Source organism: Anas acuta, chromosome 5 (genome assembly GCF_963932015.1).
Source record: "Anas acuta chromosome 5, bAnaAcu1.1, whole genome shotgun sequence".
NCBI classification, from domain to species: Eukaryota; Metazoa; Chordata; class Aves; order Anseriformes; family Anatidae; genus Anas; species Anas acuta.
Window position 1 is genome coordinate 8,563,488 of NC_088983.1, and position 25,658 is coordinate 8,589,145.

A 25,658-nucleotide genomic window follows, 5' to 3' on the forward strand; every position below is an offset into this window, starting at 1 on the left:
TCCTTGCCCATGGCAGGGGGTTGGAACTGGATCTTCTTCAAGGTCCCTTCCAACCCAAGCCATTCTGATTCTATGTATGTCTCTGTTACCTGCTGTGTACGAACTGATGAAGGTGGTTACAGAACATAGAATATATATGCAATTGTGTGTGTTGAAAAGTGGTGGTTTTCAGGTGTTTGTGTCAGCCGTGTTACCTGTGGTACCTGTAATTTATTAAGATAACAGAGGTGTGAGTAGTAAACAGTGACACGGTACAGGAGGTAAATGCTGAGCTTTCCTGCAAAGCTAAGTCTACTTCAGCACATGTACCATGGAAGAACTTAGACCTATGGGTTATTTTACTGGTTGAAAGTTAGCTGTATATAGCTTCCTAGCACCTGAATGAGTAGATTGGGGTTTGAAGTTGACACCATGGCCAGAATTGGGCTCAAAGACTACCTCAGTCGTTCATTAGCTGTCAGCCTAATACTGTGGACTAAAGCTTCAGAAATCCCTAAGATAGTTCTCACCATCTTTAATACTTACTGTCAAAATCCAGAATTATGACATCGTAAGTAAAAGCAGTACTACCAAGTGTTCAAAAAATACCTTCTAAAGTTTTGTTCAATTTCATTGTAGTCAGTTTTCATTTGGAATTAATTTTACTGATGCATTTATATATTTTTTTTTTTCCATAGAATGGCACTAAGAAGTTCTGGGACTTTATGAGGACACATGACAGGTAACAGATGGAATCACATTATTTCCTTTTTTCTATATGTTGTGTTTCATACTCTTCCACTGGTCAAATCTTAGTATATTGAGTTTCATGTTTTTCCTCCATATTCCTCCTCAATTCTTACTTCTTGCATAATGCAGTTACTTCTTTACTACTTTAAACAGAATTAGCAGAAATTTTAAAATCTTCTTATGGTTCGTTATGTCTTTCAGTATGTTTTGTCTGTGCCTGACTTTTCAGATGTTAAGAGTTTTGGCACGTGATACAGAAGATGGAACTAAAAGTTTGAATTGTATGAAGCTTTCTTCTTTGAGTGTGAAAATATTGACTGAGGGAAGGACTCTGTCCGCACATAGTTAACCCTGTTATTTGTGTCGATAAACAGTCTGGGCCCAAATATGTGACCGCGTTCCCTCACCTCTGAATATACAAGCCCAAATATTGCCCTACAAAGGCTCATAAAAAGAGGTCTAAAGTTACAGTCACACCATTTGATTTTGTCACTGGCAATTTTTTGCAATGAGGTGAAGATTTTGTTTCATGTTTGATCAAATCTTAGTATTGTGCTTTTTTATTTTGTTTTGTATTTTAATCCTCTCCATCACTGCTGTATAATGATGTTTCAGGCAAAGCCTAATTCAAGGGACTTTGCAAATGCCTGAAAGCTTTCAGCCCATGCATTCTGTAGACCAAAATGCTCTCCTAATCACACAGGAAAAAATGGATGACCTCTGACTTTATTTTGTCTTTCCAATTGTATTTTTCCTATAAAGGAGGTAAAGTAGTTTACTCCTGACACTAAAGAATGAAAAATAATAACAACTAGGGTATGCATGATGTAGAGGCAGTCTCAGAGTTACTAAATTGTAAAGTATTTGTCTCTTTTTAAATGTATAACAATGCAATCTAGTTACTGAAAATTCAGGTATTGGAAAATAAAAAGCAGAGGTAACGACTTTTCCCTAGGAAATAAAAGGATTTTTTTGAATTTATTAATGTATAAAATGTAGAAAGTACTAATGGCAAAAGAAATTGTGACCCAACCAGAGTCATGTAGAGAGAGAGAGATTCTTCTTGTGTATGAGGTAAGTAGGTAATATCAATTGCATTTTCTGAAATTTTGCTCTGCCAGAACCTTCTAAACCCTTACAATGAATGTTTTTGTTTTAGGCTCTTGAAATGGATTTTTATATCACTTCAGTGATAACATTTTTTATCAATATAAAGATTATGAAGGTAAAAGTTCCAAGAAGACTAGGAAAATATTAAATTGATTAAAAATGCCTGTACTGCCTGAGGTTAAGGGAAGAAAAAGGAGTGATATTTCACTACTGAACTTCACACTTGCTTTTGGAATTTGCCTGGAAGACAGTTCTGTCTTTGCACTTTGTCTGTCCATATGGGCATGTGCCAGGATTTATGAGCACAGATACAAAAGCTGAAATGATAATTGATTGCTGGAAATTTAATATGTGCCTTGTACTTTCAAGCAAGTGAATCCAGCCTCAAGTCACTGTGCTGAGAACATATCTTCCAGAAGAATAATTTATGTTATTATTTTTGTTTTAGCTTCAGATTATCACTGTGTGATAATGTGTGAGCATATGCAACTAACTGAGTGGGGTAAATATTAAAGGATCAGTTTTCCATGAACTTCTTGAGAACAGTATTTCTGAAGGACTTTTGTGAACATTTTTAAAATAGTTGAGTACATAACTGTATAAAAAGGCTACAGCCACATGTCATGCCAGTCATCTCTGGTCACATAACATTTGTTAGCTTCAGATGTACAACAGCTGCCATCCTAACTTATTAGTGACTACTGTTGAACTGCAGAATGCCTCGCGCTCTTTCACAAGTCAATTCATTGCAACTTCTGAAACCTAAGGTAATAATATGAACCCTCTGTATATGAAAAAACATGTTTTTCATACACCCTATTTGTGAATGCAAAGTCAATTATTATCAAAAAGATGAGTTAGGTTCAGAATTCCATATAATTCCTTGAAGCCCTACATTTTACTGTACTTTAGTAAGACAGCTGTTACATGGAAAGATATATGCTGTTATATGGAAAGTAAGACAGCTAGTTATATGGAAAAGTCGTCTTGTCTAGTTGCTGAAGAGTGTAGAGAACTTTGCACTTTGAGGGCCCTTAGAGGTTCATTGCTCTTAATGAGGGATAAAATACTGAGGGAGGAGGGGCTTCCAGGGCATGTGTCCTGTTGGTCAGGATTTCCTAGTGCATAAAGATAGGAGATAACTGTCGCCTTCAGAAAGATTGTGGGAGTTTTCCATAACTAAGATAACTTTTCAGAAGTACTTCAAATTTGTTTTATTACTGAAAATGCTATAACACTGGTAAATGCTCCTTTTTTTTTAAAAAAAGAGGTTGTTTACTTAAATAGAACATATACATTGGAACAACAGATCTACAAAGTATGCATATGTGTGTATTATATACTTACATAAAATTGATATGTGCAATTGATTTAATGATATTTAATATTAAAAAAAATAATTGTTAATTGCATAAAAACAGACGTTGAGCCTGATTCATGTCTTTATCTGTTATCCTCCTTCAGCAGCACAAGTAGAAGTGTTTAAGACTGACTTCAGTGCCGTGTGACAGTAAGCTCAGAGCTTGTCTTTTCTGGTTCCTCTGGGACCTTTGTGTTTTTTCTCATCTTGAATGAGGTCAGCATAACCCAACATTCAATAGATTGTACCAGAATTGTACCTGATACAAGAAAATATTTAGCAAGAGTTGAAGTTATTTCTGTATAAATGTATCCTTTCCAACTGTTCAGATGAACAGCTGAGTAAATAATACAACGACAAAAACAAGAGGACTGCAGTAGTCATTTCATTTGCCTTAGGTGTGAGTCACCTACTTATCTCAATGTATTCCAGTAGGGCTCAACACAAAATCACTTATCTGTACACATGCTGGCGTAACACTAGTGCAAGCTAAAATAGGACAACTTTTAATTAGGTTTCCCTTTTTTCTTTTTTTTTTTTCCCTCTCCTTTTTAGTTACTGCAGATCTGTGTTTGAGCCCCTACTGTGTGGCTCCTGAGCTTTCTTAAGAGCATTCAAAACTAGGGTATGTCTGGAGTCGCCTCTGCTTTATTTAGTTTGTAATTTATGCTTACTCTTAATTCCTCTATACCATTTAAAGACCAAAAAGAAAAAAAAGAAAAAATTGTGAAATTATTACTGGTCACACAGTAAACTGTTACTAAGGCAAACCTTCCAAACCTGTGCTGCCAAAAGTCAGTTGAGAATTACTGTAGACAAAAGAGGCAGCATTTCCTACCCTATTTGGGTTTAAGTTGTAATAGAAGGAAGACCCAGGGCACAAAGACATATACGTGCACACAGAGAGTAGCTAAATCTGGGAACGTTCTGCCCAGAGAGGCAGAGGAGTCTCCATCCTAGGAGGAATTCAAACCTGGAGTGGCTCTGAGAAGTCAAATCTAACTTGGAAGTTCGCCGATTTTGAGCAGGAGGTTGGATCAGATGATCTCCAGAAGCCTCTTATAACCTGAAAGTTTCTATGACTTTATATGAAAATTAAATATACTTGATGAAAGTTACAGTTCTCATCTGATAACTGTCAAAAAAATGTAAACTTGTCTAGAAATCTGTCAACTTGAAAGCCAATTTTCTATCCATAAATAAGGTGTTCACTATTGTTCTGGTCCTTTGGAGTCTCATTTGTTAATGATTCTTTGACACATGCAGTTGAAGAGTATCAGAGCTCACTACAGGTTTTTATCATGTCTTTAGAAATGATGCTGAAATTTACTAAAAGTAGATGAAGAAAAAAAAGTCTGGATTACCTCTTCTATTGAAAGTATTTTATAAGTTTATTGAGGTGGTGCTCATAAGTGTTAGATAATTTAGATAATTATGGATTGTTGTGTCAGGCAGTAACACACAGGAGAAGATGCTTTCTGCATTAATTTCATCGTGCTTTTTTTTTATAGTTAACTTTATTTTCCTCTGAATACTGAGGTGAATTTTTTTTCCTCATTATTAAACACACCCTTAAGAGAATCACGCAGAATACAAGAGATGAAAAATTTAAATCATAGAATCATTAATGCAGGGTGCTTCTTAGATTTGAGTCTATCAAAGCTACTTAGTAATTTCTGGGAGGAAGGGTTTTTTGTTTGTTTGTTTTTGTTTGTTTGTTTGTTTTTAAAGATCACTGCTATTAAAAGTAAAATACCTGATCAGGAGTGCACTTTAATTCTGCAAGTTTATAGTGATTTTCTGTCAGAAATAGAAATATGCCAAATATTACAAAGTAATCATCCATGCCTGTAACAAAAAAAAAGTCTCTAAAACCGGAGTCACGCTCCAGTTATATTCCCCCCTCATCCTAATTTTGCTATATTTAGTACCGTAGGAGCCTGAAATGTAATACTTAAGATTTACATTCATCTACTTTATAAAGCAATAGACCCAGTTCGTTTCAGGTTTCAGCAGCTCCCCTTAAACAGATTCAAGGCTTTTAAAAGACATAATTTGGGAACAGATGAAGGTCAGTGCAGAGTCATGTGCTTGCTTTTGTGCTTTGAGTAATAATGTTCAGGAACAGGAACCTTTTGCTAGCTGACAAGGAAAAGGACAGCTTGTGTTGTGAAAGGATATTGAGCAAAATGATGGCTAGTTGTCTATTTAAAAGAATTAAACTTTCACTGGAAAGTACACTACTTCAGAAGGGAAATAAATTGAGGAGACTGAACTGCCTGTAAGAGTGTTGTGTGAGTTCCTCCTAACCCTGAAAATACCATGTGAGAAGGAAAAGGCAGTAGGACCCCAAAAATTAAACTTGTGCATGTGCATTGCACCCTTGTTATACTTTGGTTTTAAGTACAAAAACATGTCACAGTGGCTCAGGAGTAGTTCTCAACTTAAAAATTCTTAATGGAAAAAACTTTCTTTTCTAATTTCTGTAAAAAGAAGGGGAAGTAATATTCCTGCCGCATGAGATAATTTTATTTAGGGGATCGACTTATTTCTCATTTAAAGCAACTTCATTCTTAATTGAACTGCTCGCTCAGAAAAGATGCTTTATGTGCTGCAAAGACAACTGCAAAGCACGGGTTGCCATCAGGAGGTGGTTTGCAGGCTGAAGGAAGCGGAGGACATCTGCACGCCGGCGTGTTGTCCCCTGCGGGGTCTTGAGACACGGAGTGGGAGGACGAACGCCTTGGGAGGTACCTGCATCCCGCTGCCATCGGAGCTGCCGCGTCCCCGCTGCCCTTTTTTGCCTCGCCGGGGGCAGCCGGCTGCTCTCGCGGCTCAGGGGCTGCAGCAGGCAGCTCTGGAGACGGGGTGGAAGTCATGTGCCCTGACCACATTATAGGAGTGGATTAAATTCCTTCTCCTGTTTCATATGCCGGATCGTTTGGGCTTTATGGAAATTTAATCCCGTATGTATTTTTCTGGTTTATGTCCTAGTGTATTATAAGACACCATGAAATTTAACTCAGATGCTTCCTTTGCGCAAGAATTATCACAGTAGCTTTAAGATGGGTAAAATACAGCCTTTTAGCATCTTTTTAAGTTAAAAAACAATCTTTCTTGGGTGGCAAGTGCCTTTTATGTGTAATGATAGGCTGTTGTGGTGTAAACCTTGTCTAAACCTTGTCTGCCTTTGTAACATCTCCTCCAGGGTGTCAATGGAGTGGAGTTCTCATGATTATCTTCAAAGATAGAGCAGAAGATAATGCGCTGTTTAAAATAAACTGGATGTAGTTCAACAAACAACAAAAATGATGAAAAGTTTAGGGAAATAATAGCTGAGAGAAAAAGTAATGATAGCTGGGCATGTTCTTGCAAAGGATAATACAACCGAAGAGAGAAATTACTGCTTATCACAAAAATTGAAAGGAATGCTCTAAAGCAGGCCAGAAACATTTGATTTCATCAGTAATCAATGACAGAACGAGAAAGAATAGTGTCATACAGAAAGTATTTCATAAACAAAATACTAAGAAACCATTTTTAACAATGGGCAATAAGATGATCTGGGAAGGCGTGTTCTGTAATCGCTGTCACTGGAAATGCTCAGGTGTAGACTTGGTATCTGGTTATCAAGGGTGCTATCAGGATAATGATATTTTTCCTGCCATTAAAAGGAAAAATCTTAGAAGCTTGTTGATTTCCTTTCAACCCAAGTAATTACACGATTTGTTTGCATATGATATTTGCAAATAAAATACATTTATGCTTTTTTTTTTTTTCTGTTGTTTTCTCTTCTTTTTTTAAGCAAAGGTTTGACATATCCTCTACTGGTGTGCCAGGAATTCTGCAGGCATGTTTACTGTCTTTTAGATGTCTTATGTTGTTGTTACCTTAGGATCTGATCTAAATAAAATTGTAGCAATGAGGCAAAAATAAATGTATTTGATGCTGTAAAGTTATCAGAGACAAACACAAGATCATAAGCCATGTTCTGATTTTCCCCTTTCTAAGTATCTGCCATTAAAACTCCATATAGCATATAAACTCAACTATGCCCTATCACCGAATAGGGTAAAATGGCAATAAAATCTTTGTTCAGGGCATCGATTCATTACAAAGTAAGATGTTTGTCTAATTTTAAGAACCAAATCAATAGAAATATTTTAAAACTAAGCAGGTATATAAAAGTTTTGGTTGGCGAGTCACAAATTTCTACATACAGGCTTATGGTGGCCAAAGTAAAGACATCTAGTTTTTACAACGTGCAGAATTTAATTTTTCAATATTTTTCAATATTAAAATAAGTGGACATATTAATTCTATTCTAGTCACTGAAATCAAGAAGAACCTTTCAAGAAGAATTTCCTTCCATGTGGTTTTGAATTAAACCTTTTTGTCTGAAAGGAGCGTCAAAAGTATTCACATGGTCTAGAGACAGTAACGTGGTCATGGCCTGCATCTGGGATTGTAAAAGTAATTTTATGAAAACTAGGAAATGTTTTCTAATCTGAGTGCCTGTGTTTTTGAATTTTATCAGAAAATATCTTGTCGAAAAGAGGAAACTCTTGAATCCATTATTTCAGAAATGGGGAAACTAGGAAAAATGTGAATAACTGACATTATCAGTTTCTCACTCATGGTGGTGAGAGTATACATTTATACCTGGAAAAAAAAGTTGCTATTCACTTCATATTTGATTTTTGATAGGTATGAAAGAACGTTGCTGGTTTGTCCCTTACTTTAGCTTGGGCAGAACACTTGATTTTTTTATTCTGTGCACTGTCCTTGAATTCTCAAGTTGTTTTAAAAGTTTTCTTTTTGCCATTTCAGAATGAAGTCATATTTCTGCCATTTAGATAGATCACTTGGTGGTCTTATTTTGTGATAGCATTTGTAAGCAGTAGTTTCAGAAAAATAATATGGAATTGGAACAAAAGCCCATCAGATTCTGACATCTGTTGTATGTAATGCCTACAAAGATTTATTTAATGAAATAAGTTAAGAATAAAACCTGAATTTATTTATTAAAATATTTTGTTGAAAGAATCCCATTAAGATGCAGTGTGTCATTTCCAAGGGTATCCTGGGATACGGGCCAAGATATGACACTTAAAGAATGTTATTGAAGGCAATGTGCTTTGATGTCTCATTTATTTTGCAGTTGAATTTACTTTTTAATTTTTTTTTTCTTTGTTAGATGAAAACAGGGTGCTGGGAGGATTGTTTATTCCAAACAAGTTGTCCCGCATCTTATTCTTTGAATAGGGGACTAATTACTGCTTTACAAGGAGATAGGGAGTGTTTTAGAAGTGCATGTGCATGGATTTGTTAGCACTCCTTAATTCATTCTTCTACCAGGCCGATGATTAACCAAACATATGCTTCCTGCTCTATGGTGTCATGAACAACTTCCTGCTGCACTTCACTTTTCTGAAACCAGCCTTCCTTTGGATTTTTCCCAACGTAACGTTTTCTTAACTATATGCATCTCACCACTTTATTCTGGTTTTACTTGATATTAAATATTTAAATCGTAAAGGAGGAAGCTTTCACATTTCATCTGAATGCAGAAGTCTTCTAGACGTCTCTAATTATCTTTTGCCAAATCCACTTTATCTGTGATTAGTATGAAAGGCTGAATGTTTTTGTCAGGAGCTTATAGCTTTGCTTTTGTAATAGGCTGCATTTTAAGCAGCCAATTGGATTGGTGCTGGCCTTTGAAAAATGTAAAATGCTTTGAAGGAAGACTTAAATGAACCAATAAAGATTGTGCAAGCCCACGTTTAATCTCAGGACTATCTGCATTATAGTTAAAGCTCTGGGAAACTAAAGGAATTGCACTGGAGAATAATCAAAGGGTACAGCTTTATTACATGTCTGTTCTGAAACGAAGGGCCTGGCTTACAATACTGTGCTTCTCTGATAAAAGGAAGACGACAGCGCTTTAGGTACCAAGTTGTAAATTTTCAGGGATGTGTCCAACTGTGGATGGTTAATTCGAATACAGAATTAACACAGGGGCTGTATGCAGTTCTTGCTCATGGTCACCAAAAATAATTTTGAAGTAACTTAAGATGAAATAGGCCCTCCTGGAGGATGAATCCTCCCTTACAATTACTTCTGATTGCTAGCTCTCAAACAGGTTTGTTTATTTGCTTGTTTGTTGCTTTAAAATTGAAAGCTCAGTCATTTCTGATTTGGAAAAGAAAAGGATGCTTGCTCACTAGCATGCTTTAATCCTGATCTACGGTGTTTCTCAAAGGTAATAATTTTAAAAAAAAAAAAAAAAAAAGACTAAATGGAGTTATAGATCTGACACAGCAAATAATGTGAAAGATCATTTTGTCAACTCTGTATAAACAAAGAAAGCCAAATTAATGTAACTTAATGAAAAAAAAATATACTTTAAAGCTAAAACAATTGTAGCACATCTAAGTGATATTTTTCTCTTACTTCCATTCTTGAGAGATTTATGAATCTTGCCATTTGCTCCTTTATCAAACATACAAGGCAAAAATACTACGTGTATATTTTGTATTCATGTGCTCTCCAGCTGAGATGAGTACATCTCCCTAAATACTTTTATGGTTGCACACTGCAATTGATTATTTCCTTTTGATTGCAAATAGGGGATTTTTAATACCAAATATGCTGGGAGTTGAGGGGACTTAAGTCAATTACTTACTTTTATTCTTGCATGCCATTTTTGTATTTCTTTTTGGAATTTTGTTTTCAGTGTCCAGTCTGTTTTCATTGTCTTTGAGACTGGCATTGAATTAGCACAGGCTCTGATAGTGTTGTGGGGGTTTGGTTGATTTTTTTTTTTCCTTTTTTTTTTTAATTAATCAAATAACATTATAATTTTGAATTTCCACTATGGTGCAGGAGACTGTCATTCCTAATATTATGGACTTTCAACTAATTATGTGATAATTTTTAGCCTTTAAAAGTAGATGGAAGGAGCTGGGGTTAATAGTTGGGAAGCCCTGGCTTTCAGTGTTAATGTGAGTCTTTTTAGGTGCTTTATCTTCCATTATTCAGTTTGATCAGAATGTGTGTGTCACACACACATACCCACACTAGACATCTACAAAACAATATCCTGACTTGCTCTTAAAATGATTAAAGAAGGGTCAGTTTCTTTGCCCTTACTACCCCATCAATTACTTAGCATACTATAGTATTAGTGCAAGATTATCTTTAAAAAGCTTCATCTCCAGTCTTGAGAGTCTTATTTCATTCACAGAAAGACAAGAGAATCTTGTCCTTTTCTTTGCTGTTACTAAACTGTGATTTATTTATTTACTTATTTTGCAAATACACATTTGTAAAGCATGCATTAAGGTCACATGTAAGAATAACGAAAGGCTGAATGAATCTTTTTATTAAGGGATTCTAAAAGTTTGTCTCTTGAAAAGCAATTAGGAAATGTTAGCATGTGCTTGTGGATTAACTGTATGCCAGGTTAACAACTGACAAATCCTCAAGACAGAAAATGACAAAACCAACGACTACAAAGTTGAAATTCTATTTCTGTCCCCCAAAAAGCAACAACAAAATACAAAGCATGTAGCTCAGCCAAAAGCAAACACAATAACATCCTTTAAGCTCTGGATCTCAAGAAGTACCTGATCTTGTAGCTTTGGCAAAGCTCGCTTGCTGATCTTAATTGCTGGGATGTAATTCAAAAGAATTAACTTTCTGTCCTTCCATATGCGTGTGCACATTTTAACAGGATGTCAGTTTTCGTCTGTCCCCTACCTCGTACCTGCTGTGGTCACGTACCATGTTTTTTACATGGCTCCTAGAAGGAAGCATCACCTTCGTTTTTCAGCCTCGAGGGTGTGAAGCTGTAATATCATTTCTCCGCCCATGTCTGCTCTGCTGAAATGTCACAAAGCATCAGTTACCACGAGCTCAATAAATACAGAGGTGTACTATGCTGGGGGAAAGAAAAACTTGGAAGTGGTTTTCTAGGTCAGTGGCACACAATGGAGTCATTTTCTAAACTCCTGTAAGAGTTGTTTTCAGCTCTCAGGGAAGTATTCTGCTGGAGATCATCGCTCTTATTGAGAGTCTTAAAGGTGGAAGAGGAATTAAGATTCTGGATTCCTGTGTTGCAGCTCGCTCCTGGCTACGTATGATTTCTGCACATTGACATTTTAGGGAAGCCTGACAGCCATTAGAGAAGCCTAAAGAAAGCTTAGCTATTTCAGTCAGGCTTTTCTTTGAATTCTGCTGGTTAACTGCTAGGTGAGTTCCTGGACTGAACAGTTCAGTCCATCTAAGAAAATGCTCTATTAAATACCAAAACCAGGCACCTTTTTCAGCAAACAAGATTAGAGTAAAAGCTTCAGCACAGCCTAGCTTTTTTCTTCTAGATACATCTTGCTGACATTTTAGGTATTTATCTTTCTTAAAATACTTCAAGGCTACACTAATTGTTGCTATATTTATAGAAAGAACAGTGTCCTGCCTTACTGCACAGCACCCTGTTTATGTGCGTGCCTTCTCTGGGAGAAAGCCTCTGGTCACTGGAGCAGTGATTTATTGTACATCTGAAGCGAGGAGGAGCTGGCCTGAAGGCTGAGCAGGTCTGTGGTCATCGCCAGCCCTGGAAGACACTGTACAGACCTGTGGCATCTCTAATGCAGTTTGTTTCTGTTCAGTGGAAGTCCTTAAAGCAGCCTCTGAGAGATGCAGTACAGGAGAGCAAGGGCTCCACTATTGCTTGAAGGCAATCCGTGTTTTACAGAAGCAAATATATGTGCAGGGTGTTTTGGAGGGTGTTCTCCTTTGCCTCCTCTTGCCTGCAGACATGTACCAAGCCCACCAGCAATGGCAAGTACCCCAAGTGCTCCCTGCATACAAAGTTTTAGCCCAGTGGGTCCCAGGTGCAGGTCTGTGGCTCTGTGGCATGGCATTTGCCTTAATGGCCTGGTCTTTTGCACCAGCTGTTTGCCTGGGTGTCAGCTGCTGCAGGCATAGCCAGCAAAGATTTACAGCTGCAGAGTATTGCAAAAGGAGTGACCCGCTACCCGGAATGAAAAGGGTGGCAGGCCTAAGCTGGGGCAGTGTTTTAGTTGTGCAGCTTGTTTTTAAAGCGTGGAGGCAAGTTTCAGATACACCTTGACACTTTTATATTAGACAATATTTTTTTTTCCTTTGTAAAAAATGAAGAAAAATGTGGCACTGTGCAGCTTTTTAGATCTCGTACACCTGAAGCCTGTTGTTAGGTTAAGACGTTTTGATACCCGTGTCAGATTAAAGTGTTGCCAATGATTTCTGCCTTTTTAGGAAATTCAGTTCCCCCACCATCACCGGTGGGCTTGTGTGATTTTTATTATTTTTTTCCCTTTTGATAACACACAAGCTAGGCTTCATTGATCTTCCATATCTTTTATTTGTGGAGATGTTCCCGAGAGTCATTGTGCAAGTTTTAATTGCTTATTTTAATATGTATACTCCTTTTTGATCACTTTAACATACATAGGTGCATATATAATACTTAAAAATAGGATCGGTTGTAATATTTTATAGGGAATTGCCTTGAAACATCAAATATTCATCTGATATCCTGTGGTGTGTTATCACTAAAAAATGCATTTGCAACTCTTTTGTAATAGGGCTTTTTGGTAGCCGGTATCATCTGTAAAAATAGTAATTTTGTAATAGTTTTGTAATAAATTCTCTGTGTGGTGATGTAAAACTCTGGAAGATACTTTCCTAATCTTATATGCCAGACCAAAGAACATCCTTGGGTTCTTGCAGCAGTAAGGAAGCTCCCTGAAAGCTGTGGGGATCTTCCAGTTGGATCAGTTGAATGGCCTTGCCCTAGCTTTATGGAATACTCAAATAACTCTCCTGAATTCAGCTTTAAATGACATTTTGTAAGTTACAAGCATAATAACGTGTGGAAATACTTCATGTTATCTTGTTTCTTGTGGAATAAAAAAATACCAAATAGTATTTGTAGGGTCACACTCCTCTTAAGTAGCTTTGATTTTGAACTTTTCCTCTCCAAGTCTGACAAGAACTATTAGAACTTGTGTGTTGCGGTTTGTTAAAACATGTAAATTTATGTTCAAAATTGTTTGTCAGTCTCTCAGAAAACTAAAAGTAATTAAATAGAAAGTTCTGCAGATTTGTGCCATTTCTGTACCCTCTCATCTCAAGATGGTGTGAGAAGCAGACAATTGTAATAACTTGCTGCTACTCCTTTCCAGCTTAATTTGATCCTGTTCCTTAATTCTGACAGATTGTTTTTAATTTTCCCATCTGTTCCATAAAAATCTCAAGTGATTGACTCTTAGGAAAAAAAAAAAATAATGTCTAATAGCTGAGCCATTTTTAATGAGTTGGTATGAGTTATTTAATGAGACATGCTGAAGAAGGCATGCCAAAGGAAAAATTGGGCCTGGGGTGGTGGCTGTGAAGAAAGGCAAAGGGCATCTGCATCCTTTAGAAGTCCCTACCAGTCCCTTTAACCTTGGACTTGGACTGCTGCTGACTCCAGTTTCAGGCAACGTACTCTGCCTTGGAACGATGGTCAATATATATGTGTATATATATACACGTGTACATATATATATATATTCAGTAGCAGTAATTCCTTATCTCCTTTTGTGCCATGTCTACCCTCAGACAGTACTGCTCTTGCGAAAATGAATGGCCACATAAATGGGGAAATAAAGAAAATAATTAAAAAATCAATTAAAAAAATAAAGTAAATTTAAAAACATAGACTGTAGTTTAACTTCATCTCTTCTAACAGTCCACACTGCAGCTCCCAGATACTTTGGGGTTGTGTCAGAAGGAACCCCATTTCTACAAAAAGAACGAATATTCACTTTCAGTGTATCCAAAGGCTAAAACCTTTGCTTGAAAATTGCCTGCAAATGACATCTCGTGGGGCAGGAAGCCATCAATATGCAGTACAGCACTTTGAGAATAACAACCATGAATATAAACGTTAACATCTGGACTTCCCCCTTCTGTTTTGGTCTTTCTATATTATTATAATAAACATTAATATTATTTTTGATAATCATCAAGTAGCAGTTACTCTGGCAGCTTGAGACTGCATTATAAAACCAAATAGTGAAAATAAATATACAGCTCTTTTACAAGGAAGGTTAATAGTTTGACTAAACTCCGCAAATATGCCATTGTTAGTATAATCTATTGTAGAATTCATAGAATAATGAATTAACTTTCCGATTGCACACAGTGAGGCATAACAAATGACAGAATGCTACTATGGTAATAAGCATAATACATGCTTGTTTTTGCAGGTTTTAATGGGCTACCAACTTAGGAGGAAGACTTTTGTCTGTTTTTTTTTTTTTTTCTTTTTAACTAGTAAAATCAAAGAGTAATTTTACTGGAAAAAAGAGAGGGGAACTTCAGTACTTTACACTCTCTGAGCATCTCTGAATACTCAGCCCATCAGGTTTCCCTATGACATTTATTTCAAACAGTCAGGAGGATGGGGAAAGATTAAAATCTGGCTTTTAAACCACAGAATGTGGTAGCAGTTAGAACCGCTTCTGATTTAAATTTGGACAAAATTGGACTTGGATGGTGTATTTTTTAAGGCCCCAGTTCAGCAAGTAGCCACGGATAGGAGATGCTCCATGCTTATACAGAAGTCTGGGTGTGAATGGGGCTGGGTTGTTCCTAAAATTTAGACTATCCTAATATGGGCCTGATAGGAGGGAAGAAAAATGGTTTTAAGAAATTATTTTCTTGTTATTGCTGTCTTGTAGCCATGTCCCTAGAGTTGGTCTGTCTATTTTTTCCTGTTGGAGAGAAGAATTGATTGGCGAGTTACTTTATATGGCAAGAGACAAAAGTGACTTGCTTAGGGAACATGACCCATTATCTATTCCTCTTGATGGATTTTGGTCAAGGATCTTGTTGCATTGTGTCTCTAGTAATAAATCTTCTATGTATTTATGTAGTTAAAATGAAATTCTCAAGATGTAAGTCTAATAGTGCTGCATTAATCCTTCATAAAGCATTGATCTTTTGTTTTTTATCTTCTTCCTCAGTGTGTCAATCCTGATCTTTAACACTTCTCGGCAGTGCTTTGTAGTGGTGAAGCAGTTCCGCCCAGGTAATCCTCTTTTTTTAGATTTACTTTTGCTCTCTTGTGAAGCAAGCTTTAAGGGTTTAGCAGTTAAAAGTTGGTGCATCTGTGGTGATAAAATCTTTGTTCTATATTCTGTTCTTTGTACGATAGCCCACACTTTTCAATAGGTCGGAATTTCTAACCAAGGAAATTTCCATTACAGATGAAACGAATGATGAGGGTAGCCTCACATTCTGCTTTTGGGCTTGTCATTGTCCTCTTTTGGATGAAATTTCAAACACCTCTATGATGATCATGCAATAAGTTGCCTTTATTTGAAGTTCCTTCTTTACCTATCTAGTATTTAGTTGGGAGCTTTTGTTCTGAACCACAATATTCCTTTTTTTTCTAAAATAAATAAATAAAATCAGATTGTGTTATTGTGTGTTATATACCTGCAAATTTAAAATGGGAAAAATTCAGGACTGTTTATGCTAATGTTTCACTAATACCTGGACAGTTTCATTTTATGAGATATTACGAATTTAAGTTAATATGCTGTATTTTTCAGTCTTTTTGTCTTTTTTTTTTTTTTTTTTTTTTTAATTCCAAGCAATATTTACTTTTTGGAAGTTAAAAATGAAATGCATATTGTTTGCATGCTAATTAAAAAATCACAAGATATTTCACTGACTGTTGCTAAGAAACCATTCCAAGACTGTTTATGGTAGACTTTATTGAAAACTTTCTAGGGTGGTGTCATGCTGTCCTTGCTTACCAACAGAGCTTGACAGGCTCTGTTTTGTGCAGCGCTGTTATAATAATAGTGTATATTTATCATGAAGCACTATGTTGGCTATTACACGGAGAGTTTGTTTATCTGTTTATCCATAGTTCAGTGCCTTTTATTTGCCAGCTGAATAAAATCGCTCATATAGCTGTTCATCAGTTTGAGGCAGTCTTAGGCAAAAGCCTACATGTATATGCATAAATATATATATATATATGTATGTAATAGCAACACAGACAAGTCCATTATATCGTTTCCATGGAAATGTCAAATCTGCCTCAGCAAACTGGATTGTTCTTGGAGTTGAACTGTTCCAGAGGCTGGAGCTGTTCAGAATCCTGGCCGTAGGGACCGGTGGTGGGTCAGACATCCCATAGCAGCCCCATGAATGCAACAATGCCCCTCCATGACTCACGTCGCTATTATTACATTTCCATCGGCTGGTTATTGTCTGCCTTGGTGCCTGTTTCACAGAGCAGAAGCGAAGGCTAAGGTTTTCTCATTGCTTGCCCCTGCCAAAGTCCCACCAGGCAGGCGGTAACGCCGCCCTTTTCTGGTGAGCAAACAGCTGCAGCTCAGGCATCAGGCACGTCCCCTGCACGCCTGGTGGTGACATCTGTGCTCGCCTTTCCTTCGGGTGTGGTGTCACGGTCAGGTTTTCCCATTTAAGTCCGTGCTGCTTCTGCAGGCAGTTGTCCCTCTCCGTACGCACATTGCCACCCCGTTCCCTTTGGCAGCACCAGCCCTGATGCAGCCCCAGCAGAGGTCTGATACGGCTGCAGGCAGGTAAGGTGGAGGGTTCGGCAGCTTGTCTGACTGTCCTCGAAGATCTCATGGTGGCTTGAGCAGTGGCAGGAGCACACAACCTTGGTGAGGCACACAGGACTCTATTTTTCAGTGTACTGTAGACTTAGGCCACTTTGAATGGTCATAAAACAGGATATTTGGAAAGAGCACGGAGAATGGAAAGTTACACGTATATCTCAGTAGTTTCCATATTAATTCCTCACACGTTACTTGCTGACCAAGGACTCAGACAATGCTCGTTATAGCAGTTAGATGACCACACACTCTCAATTTTAATAAAATTATATGTTCTGGGGTAAGACTAGCCTTAGTACCTACGGACATGCGCCCTGTTTCTTTCACTGTAAGAATAATTACCTTTTATTGGATTGTGATGTTTGTTTTTGCACTGACTCAAAGTAAGCAGTATCAAAGATTTGAGTCATAAGCCACGTTCTGTTTCAGGAGATAGTAAACACTGGTGTAATCAAAGAGAAATCTGAAGTTTACATGGAAACTATCACGTTCCCCAGTCAGCTGAACCCCACTAACCCCTCCAAGTCCAGGCTGTTACGTTATTCTCTCTAGCAAGAGCAATGAATCCCTTTATGGATCATCAAAAAAGACTGCTCTGAATAGGTGTAACCATCTTATTCAACCAGTTTGGTGGAGCTCTTTCCCTTGTCCCCCACTTGCAGAAGTGACTTTATGTCCCTTGGTGTGTCAGCCGTGCAGTCAGTTTTCCACCTGCAGGAGAGAGATGGGGGACTCCTCTGTTCCCTAATACCAGCAGGCAACTTGGCCTTCTAGGCTTTGCTTCTATATGAGAGAGAAATTGAGTCTGAACCTTTCCAGGAGTGGTGATAATGGATTCACACTTAATTCTGTAGTGAGCACTCTGTAATTTTTGTACACTTCTAAAGAAGTGACGAGTACTGCTTGTTTTCTTCCTTATCTGCAGAGAAAAGCTGTTAGTGTGCTTCGAGTGCTGGCATATTCCAGGGTTTTGCTCTGAGGAGGACTGCTCGATTGGGTCCTTCCAGGAATGTAACTTTGATCCACATGGAGCCCAGTTGTGCTGGGGGAGAAGGAGAATGGCAGGTGCCTGCTGGAATGACAGGATGGGTTTCAGGGATTCAGCAGGCTTGTAACAGAGAGTTACTGTAATCACAGTTTCATATTTCTGTTCCCACACTCTTACCTGCATCCTGGTTTGGTGCCTGTCCTCTACTGGAATGTGTGTTTTGTGCCTTTTTGTATTTGCTGATGAAGGCATGGCAGTACTGACAAGGCAATACAATCTTCAGGGTATTCTGCTCATCTCAGCAAGATCCTGGAGGTAGTCATTTGTTATAATTGCCATAGCTTTTAAAAGATTTTTGGATTAACAATATTCACTTTTCAAGGATCTGTCCCTCAGGCTCTGCATGGACTACTTTTTTTCCTCCTCACTCCATTTTGCGAAGAAAACTGAGCTATACCCATGTCTTTCATCTAAAAACTGGAGGCTTTTTTCCTTAAATCCGTGCATCTCAAGGGCCTAGGTGTACCTACTGCAAACAGCTTTGAAGGTCTTGAGTTCCGGACAATGATGAATTTTTGGACACTCTTCTGTGCTTCATGTTTCTATGTAGACTGACAGCACCCATGAAGTGCTGGTCCACTGTACGACCCTTCTGAGCTGTCTTAGAGAAGAAGCCTAGGCACCAATTTCTGGGATACAGAAAGTGCTTGAGAAGTTGTCACTGTGCTACTTTTATGCGACATTTCTTTAGGGATCTGATTGTGTACCACAGTTTTCAGAAATAATGAGCTAAATGCAGTAACTGGAAGAACAAAAGGTTGTCCATTGAACTTGAGCTCTTTTATATGCCAGCTGTAGAAGATTTAGAAGGGGAAATAAAGGGTGAGCTCATTTGAAAACCATGTTACACATACATGAAATATGGATGTAAAATATTTTAATGGAATAAAAATTGTTTCAAATTTTAAAATAGTTTTATTCAGGGTGTTTTATAACACCCTCATGGTAACCTTTCAAGGAAAACAAGAGGGTAGACATGCCATTTTAAATGCAATTATACCTGTAAATTAAAGTTACCGTCATCTGGAATTATTGACAATGATTCTTTGTGTGTTTGCATCCAGTCCTGCAGTTCCAACTCAGGCAAAATTTCTGCTGACATCAGTGAGAGGTTTTGCTTAAATGAGGGCTAAAATCTGGCATTTGAACTTTCTTTAGGAGTCCATTACAGTGGCAGCTGTTTGTAGATTAATTCAAGAAGTCTTTTTCAAACTCCACACAGGAATCTGTGCAAGGAACTATATGTTCAAAAGAGGATTTTTTTTTTTCAAACAAACATACATGCTTTTCATACCCTTTCTAAATAACAGCTGAGTTGACAGGCTGAAAGACTCATCATTGTGCACATGGTACATAATGTACAACCCAACTTTCCTGCAAAATAATTGCATAGTTTAAATTAAATCCTGATATCCACATTGCCCAGCAAATGGAAGCTGTTTGGAGCTTCTGGGATGTAGACTTCTTGGATGAACTACCTTCCTATTTTTATTTTTAATTTGTTTTAAAGGTGTGCATGATCTCATTCCAAATGATAAAAGCACAAATAGAGCTCAAAGAATAAATTTACAGAAGTGGCAAAATAACCTTTATTCTCTAAAGTTTTCAGTCCATTTTTAGTGTGTGATAATTTTAATAGATAATTCTACTGAATATTTGCTGCTCTTGATGCTCTGATATCTGTAAATTCCCAGGCAAAATACATATGTTATATATATATTTTTTTCCATTAATACCAATAATAAACTCAAAAAACACTTCATTTCTTTTCCTTTTTTTTTTCTTTTTTTTAAAGCTGTTTACATGTGCGAACTAGAAAGACATCATCCTGAGCTCTTTGAGAACCAGGACAAGGAGGGTTTATCTCGTGTAGAGGATCCCTTACCTGCTGCGGTAGGAGTGACTTACGAACTCTGTGCTGGCATTGTAGACAAGCCAGACCTTTCTTTAGAAGAAATTGCATGCGAGGAGATCTTAGAAGAGTGTGGCTATCGTGTTCCCGTTACAAACCTAAGGAAAATCACTTCTTACAGGTAAGTAACAGTAAGTAAAAATACTGCATTTTTTGTGTGTCACAAATTTCTGAAGTGGCTTGAGTGTGAATTAATGTTCTAAGCAGTGTGTTGGAGAAGCACGGGCATCTGAAAGTGTGTGTAAGGTGTAATTTTCAGCAAGTAAAAGGAGTATTTATTAAGAATTTAGGAATGAAATACTGATAATTACAGAATGGAATTCCAAGTAAGAATTCAACTATTGTGATTTATTCCAAAGGCTGTTAGAACTGGACAGAAGTAGCGTTGGGCTCTTAAGAGCAGTTTGTTACAGCACCAGAGAACTGCCTGGCTTTTCTGTGCCAGGCTTGTTCCACCTCTGATTCTTACTGCTCTGCTATAAGTTGCTCATGATGGGCTCTTACATTCTATTAATATGAAATATGAGAACTTGTGCCATTTGGTCTCTTCATATATTTAGGGCATAATTAATGCTTCTTTTAATTGAATGGTAATTAATGTTATATATTAAGATTTTGCTGATTTGACTGTGGAGTTTTTTACATAACGTTTGCTGCAGTATTTTAAGTAGCTATTGAAATAGATTTGAACGTGTTTTAAAATCTGTATTAGGAGTAAGAGGAAAATTACAAAAATATGAGTTACTTAAAGGAAAGAAAAGAAAAAAAAAGCTCAGGAGAAACTTTGCATGCAGCTTTAATCCTGTTATAACCCCTTCCCAGCTTTCAGTACTGCTATCAAAAATGTATGTATCTTTGTATTTTACAGAGAAAGCAGCAGGTTTTTTACTTTCTTCGTTTTGCTTGACATCTCCATTGAACTAGGCCCTGTCATTGGTTTTTAATTTGGGAATTGAATACAAATCCACAGCTGTCAATCCTGGCAAATGTTATTTCCTGCTGGATTAACGAGCAGTGCTTCTGTTGAGGGGAGGGGTGAATCACAGGAGCTGTCTCTTACAACTCCTTGAAACTAGATTGAGGGTTTGTTCTGCTGAAAGAAAAAGTGCCTTCCAGATTTCTGAGGAAAAGCTGTCTGTAGCATTTCATATGTTGGGTGACACTGATGGGCTGTAGCATACAGATATATACACATACCTACAAAATAGGAAGAGTAGAATATAATTTCTGTAGCTGTCAGTATAGAAGTTTAACTCAACAATAATGATTCTCAGCTTGCTAAAATAGCACACATTTTGGATTGGTAAGTGTCTTTTAATCTTATAGGTTGACTTTTTTTTAATTGCACTGAGACTTGCAAAGAGAGCGTACAACTGGAGTTTTCTCTGTTGAGACCCATGCAAAGGATGCTTAATATGTTAATCCCCCAGTCCTGCTTTGTCTATCTGGGCACAGCTTTCTGCCCATAGAGATCCATGCAGAAGTCAAAAGGCTCTGTATAGTATTTACTTTTTCAGATTAATGTGAAAGGTTGAATAATCAAAAATGATTTTTTTTCAGTTTCTTTATTGGACTTGCTGTGTTCTGTATTAAAATTTGATTGTAAATGTTATGGTCTCTCCATTAGCAATATCCTGTTATTTTTCCTTGAGCCAAAGACTGGTATCTGTTTGATACTTGTATTTGATGCAAAGAGAGGAAATAATTGGTCCCCCTAGACTCTGCTGAGGACATTTTTTTTTTCCATAATGGCTATGGTACATATAAGAATTTCGGAGCTTTTTCGAAGTGTAACAGGTTTTTACAAATGGTTTATGCTGGTGTCACATTAGTGCCCCATGCATGTCATTAATAGTTAAAATGCATCATGCAATTCTTCTATTTTTATCTGTTATCCCAGTGATCTGTGTAATAGTAGCTCTATATTATTAATTGTTCCACTGCAGCAGGTCAGAGAAACGCCTTAGCAAATGCAATTGGAAGGAATTTTGGGAGGATCTTGTCTAGACTGCTCCTCTTCCAAAGATCAGGATTTAAATAATTTCTGACAAATGTGCGTCTGTGCTTTCCCTAAAATCTAATCATTTCATAGCCTCTGCAAGCATTCTGTTCGAAGTGGCTAACTGTCCCTGCCATAAGCAAGTTTTTCCGCATATCTTTTCTGAATTTCCTGTTCTTCATTTCAAGTCTGATTTATTACCCTGTTCCCAGTGGATGTGAAGTACTTCTGCACCTTCCGTGCATTTGTTTGAACAGGTCTCCTCTTGATTCTATTTTTGTCTATGAAAAGCTATCTTAGTTGATTTAAGCTATGTTTTTTTGATGTCTGATCATTCCCTCTGCTGTCCTCTGCCTTCTCTCCATCTGGTCTGCATCTTTCTTAAGAACATAGTGCCCAAAGTGGAGCACAGTATTTTAATAGAGGCTATACCAGTTTCAGATTGAGTGCAACCATTATTTCCCTAGTCATACAGATGATTTTATTTCTATGCTGTAGTAAGATGTCTTTTGCAGTTCCATTATGTTGTTGACTTTGTTCCATTATGCCTCTCTTATTTCAAAACTATTTTCTGCAGAAGTACTGGACTGTCATTCTTTGAATGCAGGGCTCTCTGTGTGCTTTTGTTACTCCTGCCTGCACACCAGACTTTTAACTTGTCTTTACTGAATTGCATCCCATTTTTTCAGACCAATTCTCCAAGTTGTTGGGATGATTTTGAATTTCAATATTAATCTCTAGCTTCTCACAAATAACCCATCCTAGCTTTGCTACCTGCAGTCACTCTTCCAACATGCAAGTCCTAAAACAAAATATTGATTCATACTGAATTGAGGATGATGCACAGTGGAATTTGTTTTGGTGTGTGTTTCCAATTCAGCAGTGATACCCACTCCATGAGTACCATTTTCATTCTAGATTTACACCAATTTCACAGTTTCTTCAATTTCTAACTATATCATGATTTCCTAGCTTCTTAATGAAACAGTTAAATAAAATCCAAAGCCTTAAGAAATGGAAGTTATATTGTTTGTATTGATACTCCTACCCACAAGAGCTGTAATCCTACTGTAGCTGGAATTATTTGACTGCATATCATACATTCTTTACAAATCTGTTAGCTGTTCTTTTCTCGATGCAAAAAATGCCACATTGCGAATATTGATAAAATATAATGCAGAATTACTGAGTTAAGTCTATTAGATTTTTGTAGATAAAAGCTGAGAATTGCATGCAGTGAGAAGGCTTTCATACAAGCAGGAGCTTCTGTGATACATCCTTTGCTCTGAAAGCAAAGAGTTGTCCTGTATGCCTAATGACACCCATTTCTAGAATCCTGGTAATGAGAAGGAAATTGCCTGACTTGAATAAAAGCAGACCTGGCAGAAGGATATGGAAAGCAGAAGACACAACAAATGTAAAGGGAGAAGCAGTTTTGGCCAGAACAGTAAATACAGTACTGTGACTAATGGATGGAGAAGGGGAGGGACATGGACAGTGCCTGGGGAGAACTTAGACTAGGGGGAAAATGGAATAGAAGTTCCTCAATTATAAATGAGAAGAAGAGATGAAGCGACAATGCAGGGAAAGAACATGGACTGAAAAGTAAATGGACTCAGGAAAAGTACAATCATTGCGGTGGAGAGGAATTCGTTTAAAGAGATGTGGAAAGTTCCTAAACTTTAAGCAGAACTTCTTCTCTCTGTTCTCAAGAATTGGGTGCAGTAAAGACCAAAGGTAATCTGAAAATAGCATTTTCTTCATATTTATTACCAGGGTCTGCAGTAGTGTTTTTAGAGGATTTATTATTGTTGTTATTATTATTATTAAAGTTTCTCAGCTAACTGAAAAAGTTTACTGTACTGCTACAGGTATTTCAAAAGCATTTACAAATGAGCTATTGGACTCCATTTTTAAGCTCTGTCAAAGCTCCTGTGACATGATACTAATCAGATAGAAGTCAGGCACTGAATTAAGCAGAAACATAATTACCTTGAATGATCCACAGAGTAGCTGGAGTCGGTGAGAAAGCCAGGAATTGAGAATTTACACTATTTGAGCAAGAGTCTTTGGAACAAATTGTTCCAACAACAAGGACACAGCATGCTGTGGCTGAACGAAGGAGACTGGATTGGAAGCAGAGCATAAGAATGACAAATATATTCAGAGGGGCTTGATTGCAGGAAATCAAAGGACTTGTATTTTTGAAAATCAGAAATATCTGATCTTATGATAGAATTACGCCAGCCAGAAACTGGATTTGAATGTACGTGGTTCACCTCTGTAGATGGAGGCAGGAATCATTCTGAAAAATATGTTACAGTTTTCACCCTTGTGATGAGTTTCCTCTTCTCAGCATGGCTGCAAAAATTGCTACATTTGTGACTGGCACAAAGTGAGTAGCCTCATTTTGCCACTACAGTAATCTCTCTCTTTTTTTTTCTTTTTTTTTCTGTTCTGTCAGCAAGTAATCCACTTTTGGAGACTTCATTTTCCATCGTGATAGTTTTGACACCTAGCGTTGTGTTGAGTTCTAGTCAGCTATGTGTATGGCTTCAAGTCAAAAATTGAATGGATGGTAGGTGCTAATTCTGCTGCGTAACTGTAAACTGGGGCTTTGTGAAAATGGTTGTCAGTGAAATTGTTCATTTTTAAAAGCTCGAAAATGAATCTGTGAGCTTTCATACTGTTTTGGTTTCTTAAATGCAAAAATTTGAAAGTGAACTAGCCTTACTTGTATATCAGATAAAACAAATTTTCTTTCTGTCATCGTATCCCAGCAGGTTTTGGTTTGAATCCCATGTGGAATTTAGCTTTGAGTTAGTTTCTTATGTTGAAATATTTCCAGCTATCTTCCTTGGGACTTGTTTCATTACAAGACAGAGACAGAGAAATATGTTGTTGTTGTTGTTATTACTAAATATGTTGTTATAATAATTGTCATTGATACTTACAGTATTTTCTTCTAGTTCTCAAAATGTTTGGTCATCTTGAGGAGTATTTTAAAAATTATTTGGACCTTGATAATATGTTAGATCATCAGGAAAAAGGTTACTTAGAGCTTCTGGTTCATCTTCCTTTCCTCTTCATCCCATCTTCATTTTCTCTCAGTGGTTGTACAAAATCTTTGGATATGAATTGGATACAATAGGATCTGCAGGTTCCCAGCCCTGCTGTAAAAAATTCAGATGGATTAGTTTAAGGGCCTACCTATATTAACATAGGTACTTACTTTAATCTTCCTACATTTGAATTTTTTCCAAAAGTACACAACAAAGGAGGGTATTCACAGAATTAATATTGGATGTTCCAATTACCGTGCTACGGCTATTAGTCCCTGTGCAATGAGGTAAAAATGGTTTGTATTCACAGGTTATTATGTAGAAAGAATAACGGCCTTCAAAATGCTGGAGTGCATTATAATTAGAAAGATCACCTGCTAGTACACCTGTTGGGTGATGGCATAATGTAATATAATTTTATGTTAATTACTTCTCTGCTTTTTGCCTGCACCTGCTGCTTATAATGTCAGAACTGTACAAAGGTCCTAAGAAGTGACAATAGGAGCTGGATGTCAACGTTCATCAGTTTACATGGGGCATGCCTAAATAGATCTTGATCAGAGATTTGTGTCACATTTATATGTAAACTTGAACTATGAATTCACCATATATCCAAATACTGCATCCAAATGGTTAACATTTTATAAATAGATATATTGCATTAAGGGTTTTCACATTTACTATGTGATATCAAAACCAAAAAATGTATTTCTGTGTTAATAGGAGCACATAAAACTAGTTTTATATAATTTA

At 37.1% G+C, this 25,658-nt stretch overlaps 1 protein-coding gene across 1 annotated transcript in view; it reads left to right on the forward strand.

Moving 5' to 3' along the window:
* The window catches only part of NUDT14 (nudix hydrolase 14), a 60,098-nt gene that overhangs the window by 27,313 nt on the left and 7,127 nt on the right, over positions 1 to 25,658 (forward strand). The window contains exons 2-4 of the mRNA XM_068682558.1: positions 678 to 721; positions 15,253 to 15,317; positions 19,728 to 19,965. Coding sequence (XP_068538659.1) covers positions 678 to 721; positions 15,253 to 15,317; positions 19,728 to 19,965 — 347 coding nt within the window. The remainder of the gene's footprint in view (positions 1 to 677; positions 722 to 15,252; positions 15,318 to 19,727; positions 19,966 to 25,658) is intronic.